At 48.2% G+C, this 20,324-nt stretch overlaps 1 protein-coding gene across 1 annotated transcript in view; it reads right to left on the bottom strand.

Moving 5' to 3' along the window:
* TNRC18 (trinucleotide repeat containing 18) overlaps positions 1–20,324 on the bottom strand; it is a 56,086-nt gene that overhangs the window by 12,374 nt on the left and 23,388 nt on the right. Inside the window, exons 7-16 of the mRNA XM_062503304.1 lie at positions 19,772–19,956; positions 18,579–19,002; positions 17,167–18,111; positions 16,342–16,517; positions 15,509–15,645; positions 14,894–15,022; positions 12,933–13,107; positions 11,543–11,903; positions 8,908–9,216; positions 1,663–1,902 (exon numbers count right to left, since the gene is read on the bottom strand). Of these exons, the coding sequence (XP_062359288.1) occupies positions 1,663–1,902; positions 8,908–9,216; positions 11,543–11,903; positions 12,933–13,107; positions 14,894–15,022; positions 15,509–15,645; positions 16,342–16,517; positions 17,167–18,111; positions 18,579–19,002; positions 19,772–19,956 (3,081 nt within the window). The remainder of the gene's footprint in view (positions 1–1,662; positions 1,903–8,907; positions 9,217–11,542; positions 11,904–12,932; positions 13,108–14,893; positions 15,023–15,508; positions 15,646–16,341; positions 16,518–17,166; positions 18,112–18,578; positions 19,003–19,771; positions 19,957–20,324) is intronic.

The following is a 20,324-nucleotide window of genomic DNA, read 5'->3' as shown; positions in this document are numbered from 1 at the left end:
AAACCCTGCAGGGAAGCTCTGAAGAGAAAAGATACTTTAGCATTGCCCCTCCTCAAAAAGGAGCTGCTCAGCTGAAACCAAGCATAAACCCCACAAGCTGATCCCTCCTTCCCTCCTGGCTGGGAGCCCTCTCCAGTTTCACCTTTGTTTCAAGAGAACAATGTCTTTTAACAAATGGAATAAACCCGTATTTCAAGCTTATTTTTTCCCATTGGCCAACAGACACCACAGATCTTTTTATTGGCTCGAGTAGTCCCCTTAAAGTCAAGAGAGGTAAATGATCTTTTGTCTGTGGCAAATGGAATTCCCCTCACATTGGCCTCTGCTCAGCACCATGAACACAGCAGTACCCAGAGGCCTGAAATACTGTAGTAATGCTGAGATTACTTGAAGGTTCCCCACCATCACTGTGTTCCCCTGAACCTGATAAAGGAAAGCAAGATCATGTTTCCAGGGCCAGAAGAGAAACTGAGGCAGCACCTACAGACCCAGCAACACGGGCAGGAGGCAGGCAAACAACATCCACGTGGATGAAAATGAAAATGTACATGGCACAACCAAGGAAAGCATGTTTTCTTGGTCCTTCTCTCAAATACACTCACACCCCTGGGTTAATTCAGCCTGCAGGAAATTGTTCTCATCTTCTACTCAACCTTCTTCCCAAGACAGCCCCAGCATGAAGAGAAAAAGAGCCAGCATGTCAAAAACAAAGCTGGCAAGGCTCAAAATGAAAAACCCACTGGAAATTAAAACACTCCTTCTCCTCCCTCAGCACTGCATGAGGTAATTTCTAGATGCTTCCAGTTTCAAGGAGGGCAGGTTACAAGACAATAAATTCTTAGCAGAGGCTGTTGGAACAAGTTGGCAAAAGCCTAATATAGCATGGAAACAGTGCTAAAACAAGCCAGGCTCCTGAGGAGGACATCATTTTCCATTCTGAAGCATGCTATAAATTCCATTATCACTTAATAAATATTAATAGAGAATTTATAAATGGAACCCATATAGATCTGTCTGACCAAGAACAATGTCACCAATGGGCACTTGTGCAGCAGGGCATGGGGAGGGGAGGAAATGAAACTCTCAACACATTCAATCTGAGACAGAGGCAGGGCAGAAACCCAGATTCTGGCACTGCGAACACATAAGCAGAGGAAGGAATGCTTTTTTCAAGTCTTGCTGGCTTGTTTCTATAAGGAAGTTGATGGGAAGGGCTGATGGAAAGAGTTTTTCTTCTGCCTGGGTGTCTGTGCTTCCCTTGGGTATCCAAGATGAGCTGCATTTAGCACATGCTTCCTTCCCTAAAATTTAACAGCACTTCACTGCCTTCTGCACTCTGTCCAAGGGGATGCAGCATCCCACTGCTTGCCTTTGCAGCATGTCTTGTTGAGAATTTGCCAAGTAGGAAAAGAGGAAATTTTACAAAGCCACAACTGTCTCTAGGGAAGCCACAGCTGCAGCTGCTAACCTGCCATGTCCGTGACTGGTTTTTGTTTCCCTATCAGGTCACTTTCTCCACCCTCAGCATCGGGACCAAGCAGCCAAAGCAAAGAAAGGGCAGCTCAGTGTCAGGGTACACAACCTGCTCTCTTGCAGCACAGCTAGGACCTCCCAAACCTTCCATCTTGCCCCTACAGCAGCACCCCACACCACAGAACTCACCCATCAGGCTCTGCCTCTCCTCCTTCTTCTTCGCCTTCTGCTTGGCCTCCAGCTGGATGATGGAGAGCGGAGGGGGAACGATGGGGCTGGGCATGGCGCTGGCAGCAAACCTGGCCAGAAGGCCCAGGCCACTCTCATCGAGGGCAGGTGATGACAGCCTGTCCGTGCCATCCGTGCCATAGTCCTCTGCATCCTCCTCTTCCTCCTCGTCATCGTCCTCCTCCTCCTCCGAGCTGGAATCTGGCACGCAGAGAACAGGGAGCCCATTACAAGTCTCACAGAGTTGTGCACCAGCCACACTCCCAACCCGAAGCGCAACTCTCCTGCTGCTCTGTGCCCATCTAAGTGGCACTGAGCCACCCAGGACTGAGCCACAAGACGCTGGCCATGGGCACACACGTGTCCTTGTAGCCATAGAGTTGGTGTCACCCTGCCTGCCACCACCCTGGAAGGACACAGCAGTACAGGGTACGGCAAAGACCCACTCAGGGCAAGGGAGGGAAGAGCAGGGTCTTGGCAGATTTTAAAAGGATGCCAGGCACCCCTTCCCTACAGCTTTCAGGAGGAATTAAAAGCTTCATTCCTTTGAAAATCCCAACCTGGGAGCTGTGGGATTCCCCTCCCTCCCACCAACACTTCCTCCATAAAGAAATCCATTAGTGTAATCAGAACCAGAGATCAGCATGGAAGGGGAATACCAGAGAGCAGCCTGTGCCATGGCAGGAGGCAAGGGGGACACAGGGAGGAGAAGGGGCAGGAAGCAAAAATGCAAAGAGGGGGGGAGAAATAATAATTCGAAAGCAATGGAATTGGAATGCATAAGGGAGGAAAGTGTAGGTAGTGCTGGAGACAAGGAGCAGTGTTTGAACATCCTGCCTCAGAACTCTCTCTGTGCCTTTCATTTCCCTCTCTACAGCTCAGCATAGGGAAGCCTGGCTCAGCACAGGCAGGAAGAGCTGCCCACAGCCAAAATCTAATTCTGGCAAAGAAATGAGCCTCACTGCCTGCCCTGGCTGACACCTGCAGAGCAGTGGGCTGAGGGTTTCCTCTAGGGTGTGTACACAGCAGGTATTTTGGGGGTAGATGCTCCAAGAGTGGCACCTCTCCCTCTCTACAGCACTTCCCAAGAGTCTGTCAGCAGCTCAGAGGCAATTACTTTTAACAGCATCTCATCCAGTGAGTGCTGGTGAGCAAGCCACTTGACAAATGCACATATACCACACACACAAACTTACACACACACATATATGAGCACCCAGATCTATAAATATATATATATATATATATATATTTAACTGTGAAAAGCGGGTCTGGGAAAGATATTTCATTTCTCTTGAAATTGAGGGCTTAAGTAGGATCATTGAGGCTGCTGGAAAATTTCCACCACGAGCACGAGCCCTGTTCTTAGCCCACTCCCCAGCTCCTACCAGCTACTACCCTTGTGTCTGAAATCCAGCGAAATGAGAAACCAGATCCCTTCAAAATGAGCTGGAATGAACATGAAAATCCTTTTCTTTTCACATATGCCCTCTGGGATAAATGAAAATGTCCTCAACACTTGGTTGCTCAGAAAAAAAAATATAGTAACATAAGTGTTATTTTTCCATGATATTAGAAAGAACAGGAATATCAGAAAACAATGTTCTCATCCTTGTATTTTATCAACTGAGATAACGGGCAGCTTTTTTTGCTTTTTTTAACATGGATGGTTTATCTCTGATAGTCACAGAATACTAATTTTTAACTGCATAAAAATTCCTTCCCCATTTCAATTGCTCAAACTTGTTCCTTGTGATATAAAAATGCTACTAAACCTACACTCAATACCAAGAAATCCACAGGCTTGTTCGCTCCTTGCATAAAATCCACATTAAAAAAAAAAAAAAATCCAGCAGATTGGGATCAGATTCTTTCCCCTACCAGAAAATGGGGCACAACAGCTCTTTTTGTACCACGTTTTGCCAAAGAGCAAGCAAATCCAGATGAATTTTATTCTGAGACATGAAAACCACCTGAAAAGCAGCAAAACCATGCCTGTTTTCAGTGACACCCTGTGGGGTAGTGAAACCTTCTCCATCCATCCCATTTAGCTCTGAAATTCAGCAATTTTCAGCAAAATCAGGGGAGAAAAAAAGAAAAAAATCAACCTGTACAGCCCCTCATGCCAGACCTGAGAGGTGGCTGAGCAGAGTGGCTCAGCTACAAGCTGGGGAGGAAAATGGAGAAGGGGAAAAAAGGGGAAAGTTTGCAGGAAAATCTCTCCATGAGCAGTCCAGCCCCAATGGCTCAGCCACATCAACTGCCCAGCAGCACCATCCCTTCACATGCAAGGGCAAAAGGGTGCCCAGCAGCTCCAGTACTTCAGGGGTACTCAGGCAGAACAGATTTAAGAGCCAGGATGGCAGTGGCTGTTCATCAGGCTACAGAAAATACACAATACAATGAGGGGCCTGGTGGTTATTGCAGCCTCCTGCTCATACACAGCACCACACTACAGAAAGACAACTCAAGACAGTCCCTTGTCAGCATTTTTACCACAACACTTATATTTTCATCTGCAGGAGGTACAATTTCCAGCCTGAAAATAACCCCATTTTAACACATTCACAGCACAGATCTATCCTCCTCCACCTCTCATGGCAGGGAAGGATCTTGCTAACCCCACTCCACATGCACAACACAAACCCTTCTCCTCTTCTTTCTGATCTTCCAAGGGACAAAAAAGTAACAAATCAAGCAAAAAGAAGACATTTGGGGCTCTGCTCCAAGCCCACATGCTTCTAAAAGTGAGTCCCCAAACTTCTGGCCGTGGTGGCAAAGTAAGCTGCTGGTGCTCTCTGTCCATCTGTATGGCTCCTTGGAGAGACTGGTGCCTGTATTTAATGGGAAGGAGTTTTACTCCTACTGTACCCAAACTATGTGTGGGTTTAAAATTAACTGTGCACAGATGCCTTTACACAATTGAAGCCTCAATATTTTTTTTTTTGTCCTGAAAAGGTGGTTTTTAGCTAGCAACGAGGAAAAAAGACGTTTTAAAAAATGGTTTTTTTTCCTTCAATGGTAATTCTGTTAATGCTGAGAGAGGGTAAGGGAAAAAAATGCTCAAAGTTAAAAATACCTTTTCTAATTGACATTTTTAAGAGCATGTATATGTGTACATACCCACACATGCAACCACACGTGTACATACAGCTCCACAGCCAAAACAAACAATACATTCATATTTAAATGCTACTGATGCAAGATAAACTGGAGCCAAAGATTATTTTGCTTTTTACCTACACTGAATTAAAACCCAAACTCGGTTGAGAATACTAAGTTTTCTCACTGCTTTTAACAGCTAAGATGCCATGGTATTTTACTGTAGGAGAGCAGTAAATGAAGATTTGTTAATGATGAACAGAAACTGGTTAAGCAATTTGGTTTTCAGAGACTGATGTATGTAACAAGACAGGTTGAGGGGGTGTGAAGAGGAAAGGCTGGGGAAGGGAGGGAGTAAAAACACACACTTAAAACAGTCATTTCACATTGTAAAAATAAATAGCATGATTTTCTCATAACACCAAGCAGGTCTACAGCATACAAAGCAGGCTAAGTACAGGCAGACTTTAGACAGCTACTGGGTCATTGACATCTGATTTCTGCAATCTGTCCAAATTCTGGAGGTTAATTTTTTTGAGTGTCCAATTTAAAACTGTACCTTTTTTTTTTTTTCCAAATAAGCCAGTTCTCATCATTGGAAGATTTTCCCCCTCCATGTGCTGTGCTGAACTGACTCCAGAAGTGCTTATGAAAAATTAAAAAATACTACACCTATCACATGGGAATGTGTAGGAAACTGGTTACCCCTCATTGCTTTTTTTTTTTTTTTTTAATTGGGGCAAAATCATCCTCCAAGTCAGGAAAACAAGAACAAGGAAGGAGGCACTAAATTTTTAATGAAAACAGAGTATGGAGGAGGAGGACTTAGAGGTCTTTGTTTTCAGAAAGCTCAAGGAACTACCTATCCTGGTGGGCTTTAGCCCACATTAGCAGATTCCTCTCCAAGGTGACTGGATTAAAAACCACAAGCTCTGCCTCTTATCAGAATGGCAATGTGATGTTTGGTCAGTAAGAAAGCAGCGTGTCCCCTCAACACCTATGTCAAAGATGACAGAAAATAAGTCTTCCTGCAGCTGATCCCACCTTTGACACAGATACTGCAGGGCCAGGCAATATCCCTGACAAGGACATTTCTGCACCGTGGCCCAGAAACCTCTGAGGTTTGCATCCTGGACTCATCTGCAAATCCTTGTCCCAGTTGGGTCAAGCTGTTCTCCAAGAGTAGTTCTGCAAACAGCAAAGCATTTCTGGAGTCCTCAAACACACACACAGCGTGCAAACCCTCCATGTGAGACTCTTCATGGACAGAGGAAAGTTGAAAGCGGACAGCAATCATTTTCAAAATTAAAATAACCAAGAGAATGCAAAGAGCTACGTGTCATTATTCATGGAGGCAACATCGAAACGTCTGAGGCTGACAGATGACATAAAGAAAAGTTATTTTGCCTACCTACATAACAATGGTCAAGGTTCAGGTTCATGGCTAGTGACCCTCGCTGAGAAGTGTCTGCCCTACAACCAGCCAACCACTTTGCTTCTTTAGTGCAGCGTGAGAGCAAATGCAAGAGACCGACACAGACATTCAAAGCATCATGGATAGGGGCAGGGGTGAAAGGGTTGGTCAAGCAGCTGCAAGGAGAAAGCGAGCACTTCTAGAAAAGCTGAGGTTATTAATTGGTTTAGTATTCAGGGAAAGCCATTAGAAACCCTATTACCCAAATATCCCTTCAAGAAATGTTTCTGATTAGAAAAAAAAAAAAAAAAAAAAACCAAAAAAAAACCAAAAAAAAATTCATTTGCAGGAAAAAAAACCCCCAAAATTGTAACCAATAATCCCTTCCCGCCTCCCTCTCCCTACCCACCTCCCACCCCAGGGGGTTTTGCATCTTTGGTTTCCCCACCATTAAATGACACCCCAGTGGGATTTACAATGCATTTCCCCATTTGTTCCAGATTCCCCAACCTCCTCCCGGTACCACCTTCCCTCCCCAGATTTTATCCCATAAAACTGGGATTTTTAGTTCATTTTTTTCAAATAAAGCAGACAGGTTACTTGAAAAATAGACAAAGGGACAAGTTACCTCTCTGCTTACCTGGAGCAAAACCAAAAAGCAAACCCCAAACCCCCCTCAAGAACTTGGCACCTAAAAGGGATTGATATCCTCACAATTTCCAACAGCAGCAAAACAAAGAAAAGATGCAGGAAGGAACAAGGGAGGGAAGAATGGAAGTTAACGCAGACTCTTCATGGAAATGAGGCAACCTCAGCCTTACATAAAATCCACTATCACCACAACTTTTTGAATTCTCTAAAGAACAATTTTTCTTTTTGACACGTGTTTCTCTTTTGGGTTTTCTTTGTAATGTATTGGTAGGTCCAGCCCAGAGCCACATCAAACCAAATCAACATAAACCAAATCAACATTCTGTATCTTTCTGCCGTGTTTGATAACTTTTTTTTTTTTTTTTTTTTTTAGCTTTAATTGTCTTTCTTTGGAGGTTGGGTTTGGAGGGAAGAAAAACCAAACAGGTGCACGGAGGAAATTAACATCAAAAAAACTAAAAAACTCAGAAGAGAGGGAAAAAAAAAAAACAAACAACAAAGCCAAACTATCCAGCCCTGTTTTTCAATTAACAGCCCTGAGCAGTGTAAAACACTAAAAGGTTTTTGCTGGGCTACATCCAGCTCTGCCATGTAACTTAGATAACAACTGGGGATGCTCTTGCTTTGCATTCAGCCCAGCTGAGCTACTTTCTTTTGGGAGCTGAGGGCTCATTAAAATGACCTTTCCCCATGATTATTATTTAATGAGTGTGCTCTAAAACAGAAACCCCTTGTGTCTCTGGAGGAAAAGTCTCAAGTAATCTCTTTTCCCACTGAAGTACTAATGACAGGCTGACAAAAAAAAAGCTGCAAGAAAAAAATTGGGGCGAGGGTGAGGGAGGGAAACTGCAGAGTCAAATTTAATGCAGTAATTGCCTCATCCTTGAGGACCGTGGGTTATGTCTGGGCATCTGAAAAAAAAACCTACCATCCAAAAAGACACAAAAACTTGATATTTACATTTTAAAAAATTAAAAAGAAAAATTTCTAGCTGTTAAATACACCTCGCACCTTCCTGCAGCAGCAACAAGGACTCAGTGCCTCCATGTTTTATGTGCCTGCTGGGAGAGAGTCTACCAGGAAACAAACTGAGAAAGATAAAACCAAAAATGGTTGAACAAAAAAAAAAAAAAATTAACTTAAAGGGGTTGGGGGGAAAAGGGGGAAGCCTAGGCTTTATCTGGACAAAGGCAGCAGGGATATTTGAATAATAGAGAGTACCCCAGACTAGGTTAATTCCAGTTCTACTGATGGGGAGTGGGAGCAGGAGGGGGATGCAGAGCAGGATGGAGTGAAGCAGCAACCTAATCGCCTGATAAGAGACACAGCAAGAGAGACAAGGTACACAGGTTTAGTTAAAAATGAACTCGGTATGTTTAATAAAGCTTGGTAAACCAAATTGCAGTACAAACATCAAGTCACACGGCCACACAACAGTACCCCGGTAATAAAAAAAAAAAGAGAAAAAAAAAAGAAAAGAAAAAAATAAAGAGGGGAGGGGAACAAAAGAAAATGGGGAAAAGGAAGGAAAAAGAAAAGGGGGTAAGAAACAAGAGGGGAAAATAATAAAGGAGGGGAAAAAGGGGGAAAAGGAGGAAAAAAGGAAAGCAATTTAAAAAGCTCCTTTCAAACTTCGACAAGGCTCATGCCAAAGCAAAATAATAATAATAAGTAAAATAATAATAATAATAATAATAGTAATAATAATAATATAATGGTGGTGGTGGCAGCAAGGAAAGAAGTGAGGCTAAAACTGAAGGGAGGAAGGGAACAGGAAAGCAGGGACAGGTGGACACTAAAACCCAGTGGATATAAAAGCTCTAAAAGAGCCAGCCAGTAAAAATATCACAACGATACAGATACAAAAAGGATTAAAAAATAACCATTGGGGTGATAAAGCAGGCTACGCTGCCAAGGACAAAGATGGCCGCCCTGGCTCCGACCATCAAAATGGCTGACCCCGGCCCGCCAGGCCCCTCAGCCCCACCCCGCTCCCACACGGGGCGCGCTTGGGGGTGCGTTTGCTATAAATTAATAACCTTGATCAAACGAGTCCTCCGAGGAGTCGCTGAAGGAAGATCCCGCCTCGGCTTCCCTCAGCAGCAGGCAGAATGGCTGCTTCCGCCCCGCCGCCGCCGCCTTCGGCCTCAGCGGCCGCCCGGCCATGACCGCACCGCGCGGGGCCGCCCTGGGGCCGCCGGCCGCCCGGCCGCCCTTCCTGGCCATCGAGCTGTACAGGCCGGGCGGCCGCGGCTTGGCGGCGGACGGGGGCTGCGCTGGCCACTCGTCCCTCAGGGATCCCTCCTCCTCCTCCTCCTCCTCCTCCTCCTCCTCATCCGAGTCCGTATCTGCGGTCAAAGCGGGTGGGAAGAGCGTTACATCGCTGAATGGGGGTTTGGGGATTTTGGTGGCATCACTGGCCACCCCTGCTTCATCAAGAGCCTTGCGTTCAACAAACAGAAATTCACATTTCCTTCTTTCTGTAGTGAACGGACGTCCTCCACCTCCTTGTGCTCCCTTAAGATCCAAGGAGTGGTTTTAGCTTAGCAGCAGAAAAATGAAGTGAACATTTCCACTATGAAAATGTCCACTGAAGGCACAACAACTGTCAGCCACTGGACCATGAACCTGAATTTGTCTTGGCTATGGTGATACTCAACGCTCTAGACCTGAGTTTCTTTTTCTACATGAACCAGTTCTGGCAGAAGGTTTTCAACACGTGTGGTTGGAGCTGCCAAGAAGGCAGGATGTCTAACTCCCAATGTCTGACTCCAAACACACTGCCCCAGATGCTCCACAACGTACAAAGGAGCAGGGACCAAGCCTCTCCCTGGTCTGTGAATCATGGCTTTACAAAGCTGCTAAAGCTTGTGGGTGGTGAGAAGTTATTCAGCCATCCCCTCTGGCACCTGATGAGAGGGACAAAAAGCATATGGATGCAAGAGAGGTGGGTGTAAATTGTCACCTCCCCATTTATGGACGTGCCCTCAGCTCCACAACATTACAGACATTGCAGCATCACTCCCCAACTCCACTGCACTGGGTTGTGGAGAAAAGACAAGAAGAATGGCAAGTTTAGGAGGCTCAAAGCCCAAATACACAAATTATTTTGGACACCTGAATTCTCTTAAAATTTGTGGGAATAAGATGCTCAGTCCCCCATTTGGATTTATGCCAAAAGTTTTCAAGACTCCAGGTAGAAAAACCTGAGGTCAGGAGGCAGAAGGACTTGGCACCAGTCCCACTTCTTCTCCACATGAGCAGCCCACCAATCATGGGAGGTGCTGCCATATGCTCAACCTGCCTCCCCAAATTCAGCATGCCTGAGTGACCAAATGACAGGCTGAGGCCCTTCCCTTCAACCTGCACACAGCTGAAAAACCAAAGCTGAGCTGTTTCCTCAGTCACAGCAATCGTGAGCTGAGACCTGACTGACAAAGGGGAACATTCCTACCCCAGGAGACTCACTGGACAGTGGTCAGATAGAAGCTCTCTTAGGTCTGGGAGGGAGTTTTTGTTCATGAAACCACAGTGCCAAGAGTGAGGGCACTGTAAAAGCTCCCTCTGCCATGAGCCAAGGCTTTAGCTCCAGCAACAGCCCATCATTCCTCTTCCCATTAGCTCCAGAGCCCACAGTTTAGGAGACATGTGTCTGCTCTTGGGATTAAAGCACACTGAAGAACAGGACTGCTGGGTAGTGGGTACAGCACAATAAGCCAAAGGCTGTGTTCAAGGCCAGTGGACACAATGAGTCCTATTTTGCCATATAAATGGCTAATTTCATGCCAAACATTTGCTCCATTGGAGAGTCACTAGCTCATCTTCCCCATTCGTGAAATTTCTGAACTAGTGTTGCACCAGGAGATATATTTGTTATGCACACAAACACCCCATAAAGGTTTTAACATGACTTTAAACAGCTGTAAGCAAAGGGAAGGATGTGTGTGCAAGTGAGCTGAGACCATTACACAACGGTCTCAGACCATAAACTCTGCCCCAATGTCTGCCTAAACTGCTAAAGACTCTCCTATGTTTGGTTCTACTGTTTTCCCAACACTGTCAGCAGTTCAGATCTTTCCTTCTGTAACTGGGGTCAGTTGCTGGAGCCTTCACCTCAGGCACACTCTGGGTTCAGAAGCAACAATAATCACACTGATGTAGGGTGGGGACAAACCTGATGAGACAGATGGGAAGAACAGCCAGCCAGGAAGCAGGCTATGACACTAAAGGCCAGGAGGATGCTCAGGAACACCAATGTCACTGGCAGGCTTTTCCTTTCCAACAGATTCCATGACATAATCCTAAAGCCAAGCCCATTGAACTCAACAAGGACTTCAAAAAGTCAAGTACCTCCTAGAGAAGTGGCTCCACATGCTCATCTGACAGCTAGAAGGAGTGTCTACTCCCACCAAAAGCAACATGCTTTCAGTGTTTTTCCCCACTGATGATGAATACAACACAGGTCAGGAAGAAACACAGTGATCGTGGCATCCCTTGGACAGCCAGACAGGCAGACAGCCCATGCTGACCCCAAAGATGCAGCAGCAGTCACTGGGAGGTCACTTTTCATTCATGAACAGCACCAGACTCTCGTGCAAAACCCCTTTCAATAGGCCAGAAATTCCCACCACAACCCCTCCTACAGATAGAAGAGATAAAAAAGAGGTTACTTACTATAGGAGTAGCTGCTAACTTCAGATATTGCTGGTGAATGGGAAACCTTGAGCTGATTTTTGACTTTTAACCCCACCTCCATCTTCTTCATTTTGGCAGTCACTTTGTTTTTACCTTCCTTGGCAGTTTTCAATGACAGGCCCAGGTTCTTGGCCAGGCTCTTCTCCTCCTTGCTTGGCAGAGCCTCATGGGCTGGGAGGTACCTGCTGCCACCTCCACTGGTTTTGAGCTTTCCCCCAGAGCTGTCAGCAAACTTGAAGGGGGATTTGAGCTTGTCTTGTTTGGTGAGAGACAGGGCCTTGTCAAGCTTGCTGGCCAGCTGCTCCTGATCCGATGGCACCTTCTTCTTTTTGAGCTTTAACTGCCGAGGCGAAAGGAAGAGACAAGGTGAACATAGAGCAGATACCATGGCAGATCTGAGGGATTTTACTAGCCCTCCAAACTGTCTCATGCAGTTAGTTAATAAAGCCTCAAGGTGATAGTCTTAGCCCCAGTTGACATAACCCACCATGGTTCTAGGGAGGAAGACGAGGAAGATGTAAGCAAACAGTACAGTTTTACTGAGCACTACAGAATTGCAAGATTAACTTAGAAAACCTGAATGTTCTTCCAAAAGAAATATGTTCATAGAACAACATACTTTGGAGTTCTTCTTTATCTACACCACCTGGTTTTTAGGGTATGTTTGGGTTGGTTTTACAAGCTTCTCTCTAAATCACAAGGATTAAAAATCTTCTTTACCCAAGACCCAGCCAAATAAATACGGATTTCCACATAATCAACCAGCTCCAGAGGCTGGGATGCCAAAAAACCCCAAATACCTCTCAGCGTGAGCATCAGCTACACTACAGCCAGAGCTGTTACATCCCTTTCAGTATTTTCTTGCTTCCTGAAAAAAGCAAATGTATTTTACATGTGCTACAGCTAGATAACAGCAGCTCTAACTCAGTACTTTGCCTGCATGCCTTTTGGATTTCATCAGCAGCTTAAAGCTCCAGTAAATATCTCATTGCCTCAACAGGAGCAGAAGAAAACCCTGCATTTGAAACAGCAAGGTTGTTCTCCCATTCCTCCCTTGCTTCAGGAGTGAGCAGGTCCATTCCCCTGTGCTCTCTCAGTAGGCAAAGGGGTAAGACAAGCCCTGCTCTGGATTAAGAGCCAGTGAAGCACTGAATGCTCTGGCTGGCTCCAAGGCACTTGGCTCTGCTGCCTTCCAAAGAGGTTCAACCTCTGTAAGCCAACATTAGCTCCTCCACTGAACACAGTCCTCTCTTGAGGAGCATCTAAACCCATGTGAACTGAAAGATCAGGAGTCCAAGCCAACACCAGCAAAACAGGAAAGAGATGGGCTTTTGGCCCGTGGCTCCATATTCCCCACAAGGGCACTGACCTCACTTGAGAAGCTGGGAGCTGCATCATGCTCTTCCCAGCTTGGGTTCTTCCCTTTCATCTTGCCACTGCTGCTCTCCACATCCTCGTCCTCCTCTGGGAGGGCCCCTTTGTGCCTCTTCTTCATGCCCTCACCAGTCTCAGAGTCTTCAGAGAGCAACAAGGACTTGCTCAGTCTGCAAGCCAAGCACAGGATGGGTCAAGGTGGGGGCGGTTTCCTCCCTGTGATCCCCACCAAGCTCAAAAGTGAGGTTAAATGCCTCCTAAGACAGTGGGGATCCTCAGCGGGAGTCAAGTCTACTGTGAAGTGACAGCAGTTTGGACAAGGTTTTCCACCAAACTGCAGAGCCAAGGAGCCCTTTGTGCACACTCTTGGCCACCAGGACAGTTGAGGGTGCCTGAAATCAGAGACCTGCAAGGTGCTCTCCAAAAGGAAGTGCTTGGTGTCTTAATAACAGCCACCAAAAAATGCCTGATTTGGTACAGAGCAGCAACAGGAAGGACTGACAGCTGAGGTGGCCCTTAAGGTCTTTTCCCACTTCTACTTCCATGGACTCTGTAGGTGCAGAGAGAGACTCCTGAGGCCCAGGGAGGTGCCTCACTGCCCAGACACTTGCTCTGGTTGCTTTGGTATGAGCAGGAGGTGGCAAGGAAGTGCCACGTCGGGTGACAGGGAGGGACAAAGGCACTGCAAGGGCTGGCTCGCTCCAGACTCCAAGTTGGGCCCCTTGTGAATGACATTTGTGATCTACGTCATTGGACTTGCTTTGGGATTTGTGGGGAAAGGAGAGGGTAAATAAATAAGAAAATAAAATAAAAAATGAAGTAGGTGAGACTATAAGCACATCTTTCCCGGCTCCCCAGTCATTTCCAGTAACTCTCTGATGGATGATCAGTCAGCACACCTTAAGATTCCAACCAAGTTTCCATTTCAAGTTCTCATATGCTGCCTCCTTCACACTAAGCCTGTTGGTCAGACCACCACCACAAAGCCACTGACATGGGGCAGCCTCCTCAGCTTCCAGGCATTTTCCCTCCCTCTATCCTCTCTGCTGACCTGCACAGACAGCTAAACTGACACCTCAGCCCCTGGACACTGGCTGAGGGTGCACCTCCATCTCCCAGAGCAGCCTGCTCCAGCATTCCTGTGATCCAGGGATATGCACACGCAACACCCTCACACTCCCACACATGCACAACTCCTCTGGATGCCTCCAGCCTGTCCAGCCACCCAAACACGAAGAGCAAAACACAAAGCCGCCAAGAGGACAGATTTTAAGAAGCATTGGTCAGTGGGAGCTGGGCACCTGAATCTGATTTGCAGTCTTGAAAAGGACATTTGTAAAAACATGGGGCATGCAGGGAGGCAGCTTGGAAATGCCTTCCCATTGGAGAGGCCATCTATGGTAGGGTGGATGGCCAGCAGTGGTGAGATCCAAACAAAAGCAGCTGGACTTGCGAAAGAGAAAAAAGCACAGTGGAAAATAATCCAGATGGTTGCAAGAGAGATGTCAGGCAAAACCAACTCCCACTGATTCAGGGAACAGAGAGGAAGACAGAAGAAACACAGCAGAAAGGTCCTACAAAGTAGATAACCTGGAATAGCCCTGTCCTTCCTGGTTTTTGACACCAACATCCCTGCAACTGGCTCTGCAGCACCCGACTACACCATCTGCTCTCCTGAAAGCACACGAGGACACACTCCCCAACTCCAAAACCTCACCTACAGCTCCCTGCCAGCCATATCACCTCGCTCAACTCCACCTGTCCTACCTGCAGCCAACACCAGACATGTGCTCTGCCTGCAGGGAGGAAGGACACTGGCACTGCATTCCCACCGTAAGGACAGTGGCTGGCCTGCCAACACAACGAGCCCCCGCTGCATCCGAGATGCTCTCCCCAACTCAGACCCTGGTGCAGAGACCCTGCCGTGTTCCCATCTTCCCCAAATTCCAGCCTTACTTTCCACTCTTGCTGTCACTCTTCCCTCTCTCCTTAATGGGTGACAGAGCGCTTGATCCAAGTTTCCTCTTCCTGGGCCTTCCAGGGCCTCTTCTCGCCAAGCTTCTACTTTTCTCGTCATGCTTTTCCCTTTAAAAAAACCACACGCTTCACTGTTAACCAAGGCAACAAAAAAAAAAAAAAAAAAGGGAAAAAAGCAACAAAGGAAAAAAAAACAAAAGCAAAAGCAAATTTTGCAACCAAAAAGCAAAACAAACAGGGAAAAAAAAAATAAAAATAAATCCAAAAAGAAGAAAAAGGGAAAATAATTAAAAGAAAGCAAGCAAGAACGGGAGCCAACCCAGAACCTTCGCCTGCCACCAAACTGCTAAACTGAGCTGCTGAAGCCAAGGTTGTCTCTAACACAGTCTCCCAGCTGCAGTCACCAGTTACCAGGTTGTTGTGTCACATAGCCTAGGAGTGTGCTGTGCAAAGCTCTGGCGGGATGTACCAGGAGGAGAGGAGTGGAGAGGAGGCAGGGAGGGATGGAGGGCAGTTTTCTCTCCCAGGCCAAGAGGCCATGAAAGTACCCAGCTGGAAAAAAACCAAGACTTGGGTGAGCAGCCTGTGACTTACTCGGAGTCCCTGCGGCGCTGCAGCTTCACCAGCTCCCGCTGCTTCTCCTTGTAGCGCCGCTGCAGCTCCGCCAGCCTCATCCTGTAGTCCAGCTCCATCGCATCCATGTTCTCAATGGCCGATTTGATGGAGTACATCTGGGGTGGGGAGGCAAGAGAGGCTCAGGACACGGCCAGGGGGTGCTCACTGGGTGCCCTGGCAATGGCCAAGGTGGGCAGCCTGGCAGAAATGCCATTCGTGCTGAGAGGGGAGCAAGACACTCCTTGCCCACCAGCACAGCCCCAGAGTGGTACCCAAGAGCACCAGCAAAGATGTTCTGGGGTTCATGCACAGGATGGCATCAGCTCTGAAGGACTGCAACCCTGGAAGAGAACCTGCAGGATTAAATGTTTTTATCTTACTTAAAAAGATCACAATATACCCTATCTTGGAATACTTACTTGCTCTGTACAAAATAATTTATCAGTCTCTTCCACAGGGAAGAGTCAGCAAATTAAAAATAAACAAGGAAAAGTCCTCCTGCCACTATTTTTATTTATCCTCTGACCAAAACAGTAACACACAGGTTCTTCTGGCTTCACATTAAAACACCACTTCAGGGCGGACAAGGGTCCTGCTGAACCTTGACTAACAAACAAGGGAAGAACCTGAACTGCAGCCCCCTGACTCCTGTGCAGCCAGGAATGCGACATGAGGGAACAACCAGCTCATTCTGCTGAATGCAGAGGAGCAGCACGATCCAGCATGAGCCCCCAAACCGGGGCTGGGACAGTGAGTCCTGTGAGTGGATGCACTGGGGCTTTCCAGGCTCAGCCACACTAAGAGCTACTTACTGGTTCATCTTTCTTCTGCATCCAGCTGTACTTTTTGTTGGGATTCAGCTCTCGAGGCAGCCGGATGGTTTTCAGACTTTCCATAAAGGGGGTGGAAAGTACTTCCATGAGCATGTGGGTGCTGGCAGCCAGCAAACTCTCCAACGTTGGCCGGACAGGGAAACTCTGTGGACCTGCTGGGAAGGACAGGAAAAAAAAGCTATGGAAGATCCCATTCCAAGGCTGCTTCTCCAACAGGCACAAGGAGGGGCTGATGGCCCTTTCCTGACAATGGCTGCTCAAGGAGCCCCCTAGCCACCCTTGGCCCCTACTTGAGATCTCCTGTTGTACTCAGCCATGATGTAACTGGCAGTTCCCATCACTTCTCACCTCAGGAAGTTACTGGAAGGTGAGATTCTTTTCAGGACCTGCCAAGCTCTTGGAAAGCGTCATCTGGAGCTACTGGGGCCTCTGGTGCCAAACCCCAACAGACTGTGGACTCGGTGCCTGCCAGAAGGGTGTTACCCTGGCAGCTCTCAGCAACTGGGGCTCCATTTCCGCTACACATACCACAAACTGTCTAGACAAGGCGAGGGCCTTTGGAAGGGAGAGGAGTACAAAAGCCACACGTAGCTCAGCCTGCTGCAACAAAAACCCTGCTCCAACCCCATCTGAAGTACGAGCCGCTCCTGCAACTCAGAGCAATGGTCTCCCTGCTCCCTGGTTGAGGCTGCTAGAGATGTCACTTGTGACTCCACCCCTCTGCCCACACGGAGAGCACAGGGACCATAAGATGGGAGACCCAGCACGGTCTGAAGTTGACCGGACTCCCCTCTCACAACTTACTTTGCATTTCTTGCTTCCGTTTCTCCAGCTCCATCTCTGCAATTTCACTCAGCAAGGTGATCCCTTGCAGGAAGGAGTGCTCCAGGGTCTGGTCAGTTAACACCTCCACCTTCACCTGCGGTGGAGTGACAGTGGTGGTAGTAGTCAACAAGGAACAAGCCTGAGGCATTTCTGTAGCAGCCACCAAAGCATTCATCCCAGCCAGTGGATCACCCGGCTTGATGTCCAGATCTGGGATTTGGCAAGTGATTGCCTCTTCTGTGTAGGAAGGGATCTCTGGCCCCTGCTCCCCCTCCTCAGGAGGCAGGCTGGGAAACTCCCTTGCCCGGGACACATCAGCACTCTGCAGATCCATGGCTACAGAGGCCTCCTCCCGCTGGGGCGTCAAGTCCATCTCTGGTGGCTCGCTCTCTGCATGCACGAGCAAACCGTCATAGTCCATGTGCATGGAGCAGGTTTCTGCCCCACTCCCGCTCTCTGCCTCAGCCTCTGCAGGACAGGCCACAACCTGGTAAGGAGGTGGGCAGCTCTGGAGGTCTTCCTGATCCTGCTCCATAGTACCCAGGGCTTCGTCTTGGTGCAGCAGTAGATTGCAATTGTCCACATTCTGCACTGGGACAGCTGCAGAGGTGCTGATGTTCAGAGTCCCCATGTCCTGTTCACAGATGCTTTCTTGGCTTTCCTCCATCTGCACCTCCGATTTCACCCTCTCTTCCAAGGATTCCTCTTCTGCTGCTGCTTGGATGGGCTCTAGGATTTTGGACGGAGACAGGTGGATGGGCTTGACCTCTGAGGAAAGATCCATGTGCTCAGAGCCCTCAGCAGGCAGAGGGACATCAGGAGCCAGGCCATCTGCATCAGATGCTGCGGGGGGCTGGAGGAGGTAGGGATAGTGTCTTCCAAAGGAGGGAGGCAGGGACTGGAATGGGTATCCAGGGGGGATCTCTGTAAGATATTAAAAGGGACAGACTGTGTAATGGCTGGGTCTCCAAAGCACCTTCTCTCTCTCTAAGGCATAGAGCTGGTTCCCTTTGTTTCCATCATCTCTGGTCTCTTCCTGTTCTCAAGCAATAGCTGCTTTGGGTCTCTCCTGACACAGGAGCATCCCAGAGGTCCCTTCTGTGCCTTTCCAGCACTTTCATGCAACTGGAGAGAAATATGCCTCCTTCATCCTCTCCCACTGGGACTCCAGCTCTGGAAGAACCAACCCAGGCCCAGCCCAAGAGAGAGCCTACAGCCCCAGGCATCAATCCCAGTCCATCCCACCAGCCCTGCTCCTTCCCTCTCCCCTGCCTTTTAGAGGAGCTATGTGGCTTTCCCTAGGGGAAGGGATAGAAGCAGGAAAGAGCCGAGGAGAAAAAGGGAGGCAGGCACAAACACAATGGGACTCTGCCAAAGCAGGGCTCTCTTACCTGGGAACAAGGCCTGATATGGACCAGCAGCCTCTTTTTCCAGCTCCAGGTCTTTCTTCTCCACGGTCTCGGGTGCCTCTTCCTTTGGAGGGATGACAGGGGCAGGGGGTGGAGAGGCGGGGGGCGGGCTGGAAGGATGGGAGCTGGGGGTGGCAGGGTAGGAGTAGACTGGCTGCGAAGGTGGCTCCTCCATCTTTTGGATCACCTCCGCTTTGAGCACAGACACAGGTGAGGCCCTGGGAGAGAGGGGAGGTGGACTCACAGCCTTGCTGTAGGACGTGGAGGCGCTGGGAGACAGCACAGGTGGTTTTCGGTGCACCAGTCCGGGGGCAGAGGAGGAAAGGCCTGATTTGGCACTGTCCAGGCTCCGTTTTGTCACCTTTTCTTCCATATCCACACGCTGCTCGTTTGCCTTCAACCTCTCCTGTGAAAAGAACAGAGCAAAACTCAGCACAGCATCTGGAAAGTGGCACTGACCTACCACCAAGCAAGACCAAAACAAGGTCTTCTCAAAGATGCAGTGGAATAAAACACACGTCCCCCAGGGCAAGACCATTTAAAGACCGATCTGATGGAGGGCAACGCTAATCTACAACAGCTTTGTTACAAATTCCCAGCCCCAGGAACCGTGAGAAGGATGCCTCAGCTTTCATTTGCATCCAAAGAAAACCATTTCTATTCCCAAGCCTCCCACCTATCAAGCCCACATGTAAAATGAAGGGTGAAAACCAGAGGACCACTATAAAAATGAATGAGTGTAAAACACCCAAATGAAAGCTCGCAACTTCCAAAACCTTTTCATGAATGGGAGCTCTCTCCAGGAGCCAGTGTGACTGCTGCAAGTCCTGCAGCTGCTTCTCTGAGCTGCTCAGGAGGTTTATTTGGAGGTGACCAGGGATGAAACCACTCAGCTATACACAGACATCCCATGGGAAGGAATCTAGGTCACACTGCTGCTGCTGGGGAGCTCTTCTGACAGCACTGCTCAATGGCTCTGCACCAAACCCCTCCAAAACCCACTCAAACTGCAGGATACACCAAATGCTTCACATCCCAGAGACCAGGGTAGGATCATTCAATGCATCCATACCCTTGAGACACACTTGCCACACAGGCACAGCCGCATTTTCTCCCCAGACACTCCCAACTTCAGGCTCATTTCACATCCAAGCAAGAAGGTCTTCAAAACATACCACGAGCTGGGCACTCCTCTGCAGCTCCATGGCGTGAGCTGCTTGCTGCTGCAGGATGTACAGCTCGTGCTGCCGCAGCAGCTGCTGATGGGAGAGCAGCTGGAGCTGGTGAGCGTGCTGGAGGGAGCTCCTGGTCGGGGGGTACATAGCAGGCCACAGGGGAGGTGCTCGGTCCATCAGCTCTGCTGTGGAATGAGCAGAGATGCAGTCAGGGAGGCAGCAGGGGAAGGATGGATAAAGGATTCAGGATCACTCAGGGCAATGGTGTCTACAGTCCCGGAGTGTAGGGGATGCCAAATACTGGGCTGTGCAGAAATACAACCAGACACCAGAGGGGAAAGCGTGCTGGGCTCCCCTCTGCAACCCCAATCCCACCACCCCTGGGCCCTAGGGCCATTGGACTTGCTTTGCTCTCCAGCCCTTGCTTTGACTGTCCACGCTTGAGCCTATGAATAGATTTCCCTAAGCAAGGACTCAAACTCTGCAAGGGGATGAAGAGCCACTGATAAAGATTACGTGTTTCCATCTCCAAAACACACCTGACAAGAGGCCT

Source organism: Cinclus cinclus, chromosome 16 (assembly GCF_963662255.1).
Source record: "Cinclus cinclus chromosome 16, bCinCin1.1, whole genome shotgun sequence".
In the NCBI taxonomy this organism is placed as follows: domain Eukaryota; kingdom Metazoa; phylum Chordata; class Aves; order Passeriformes; family Cinclidae; genus Cinclus; species Cinclus cinclus.
Note: the sequence above shows the minus strand (reverse complement) of the source record. Positions and strands in the feature narration are given on the sequence as shown.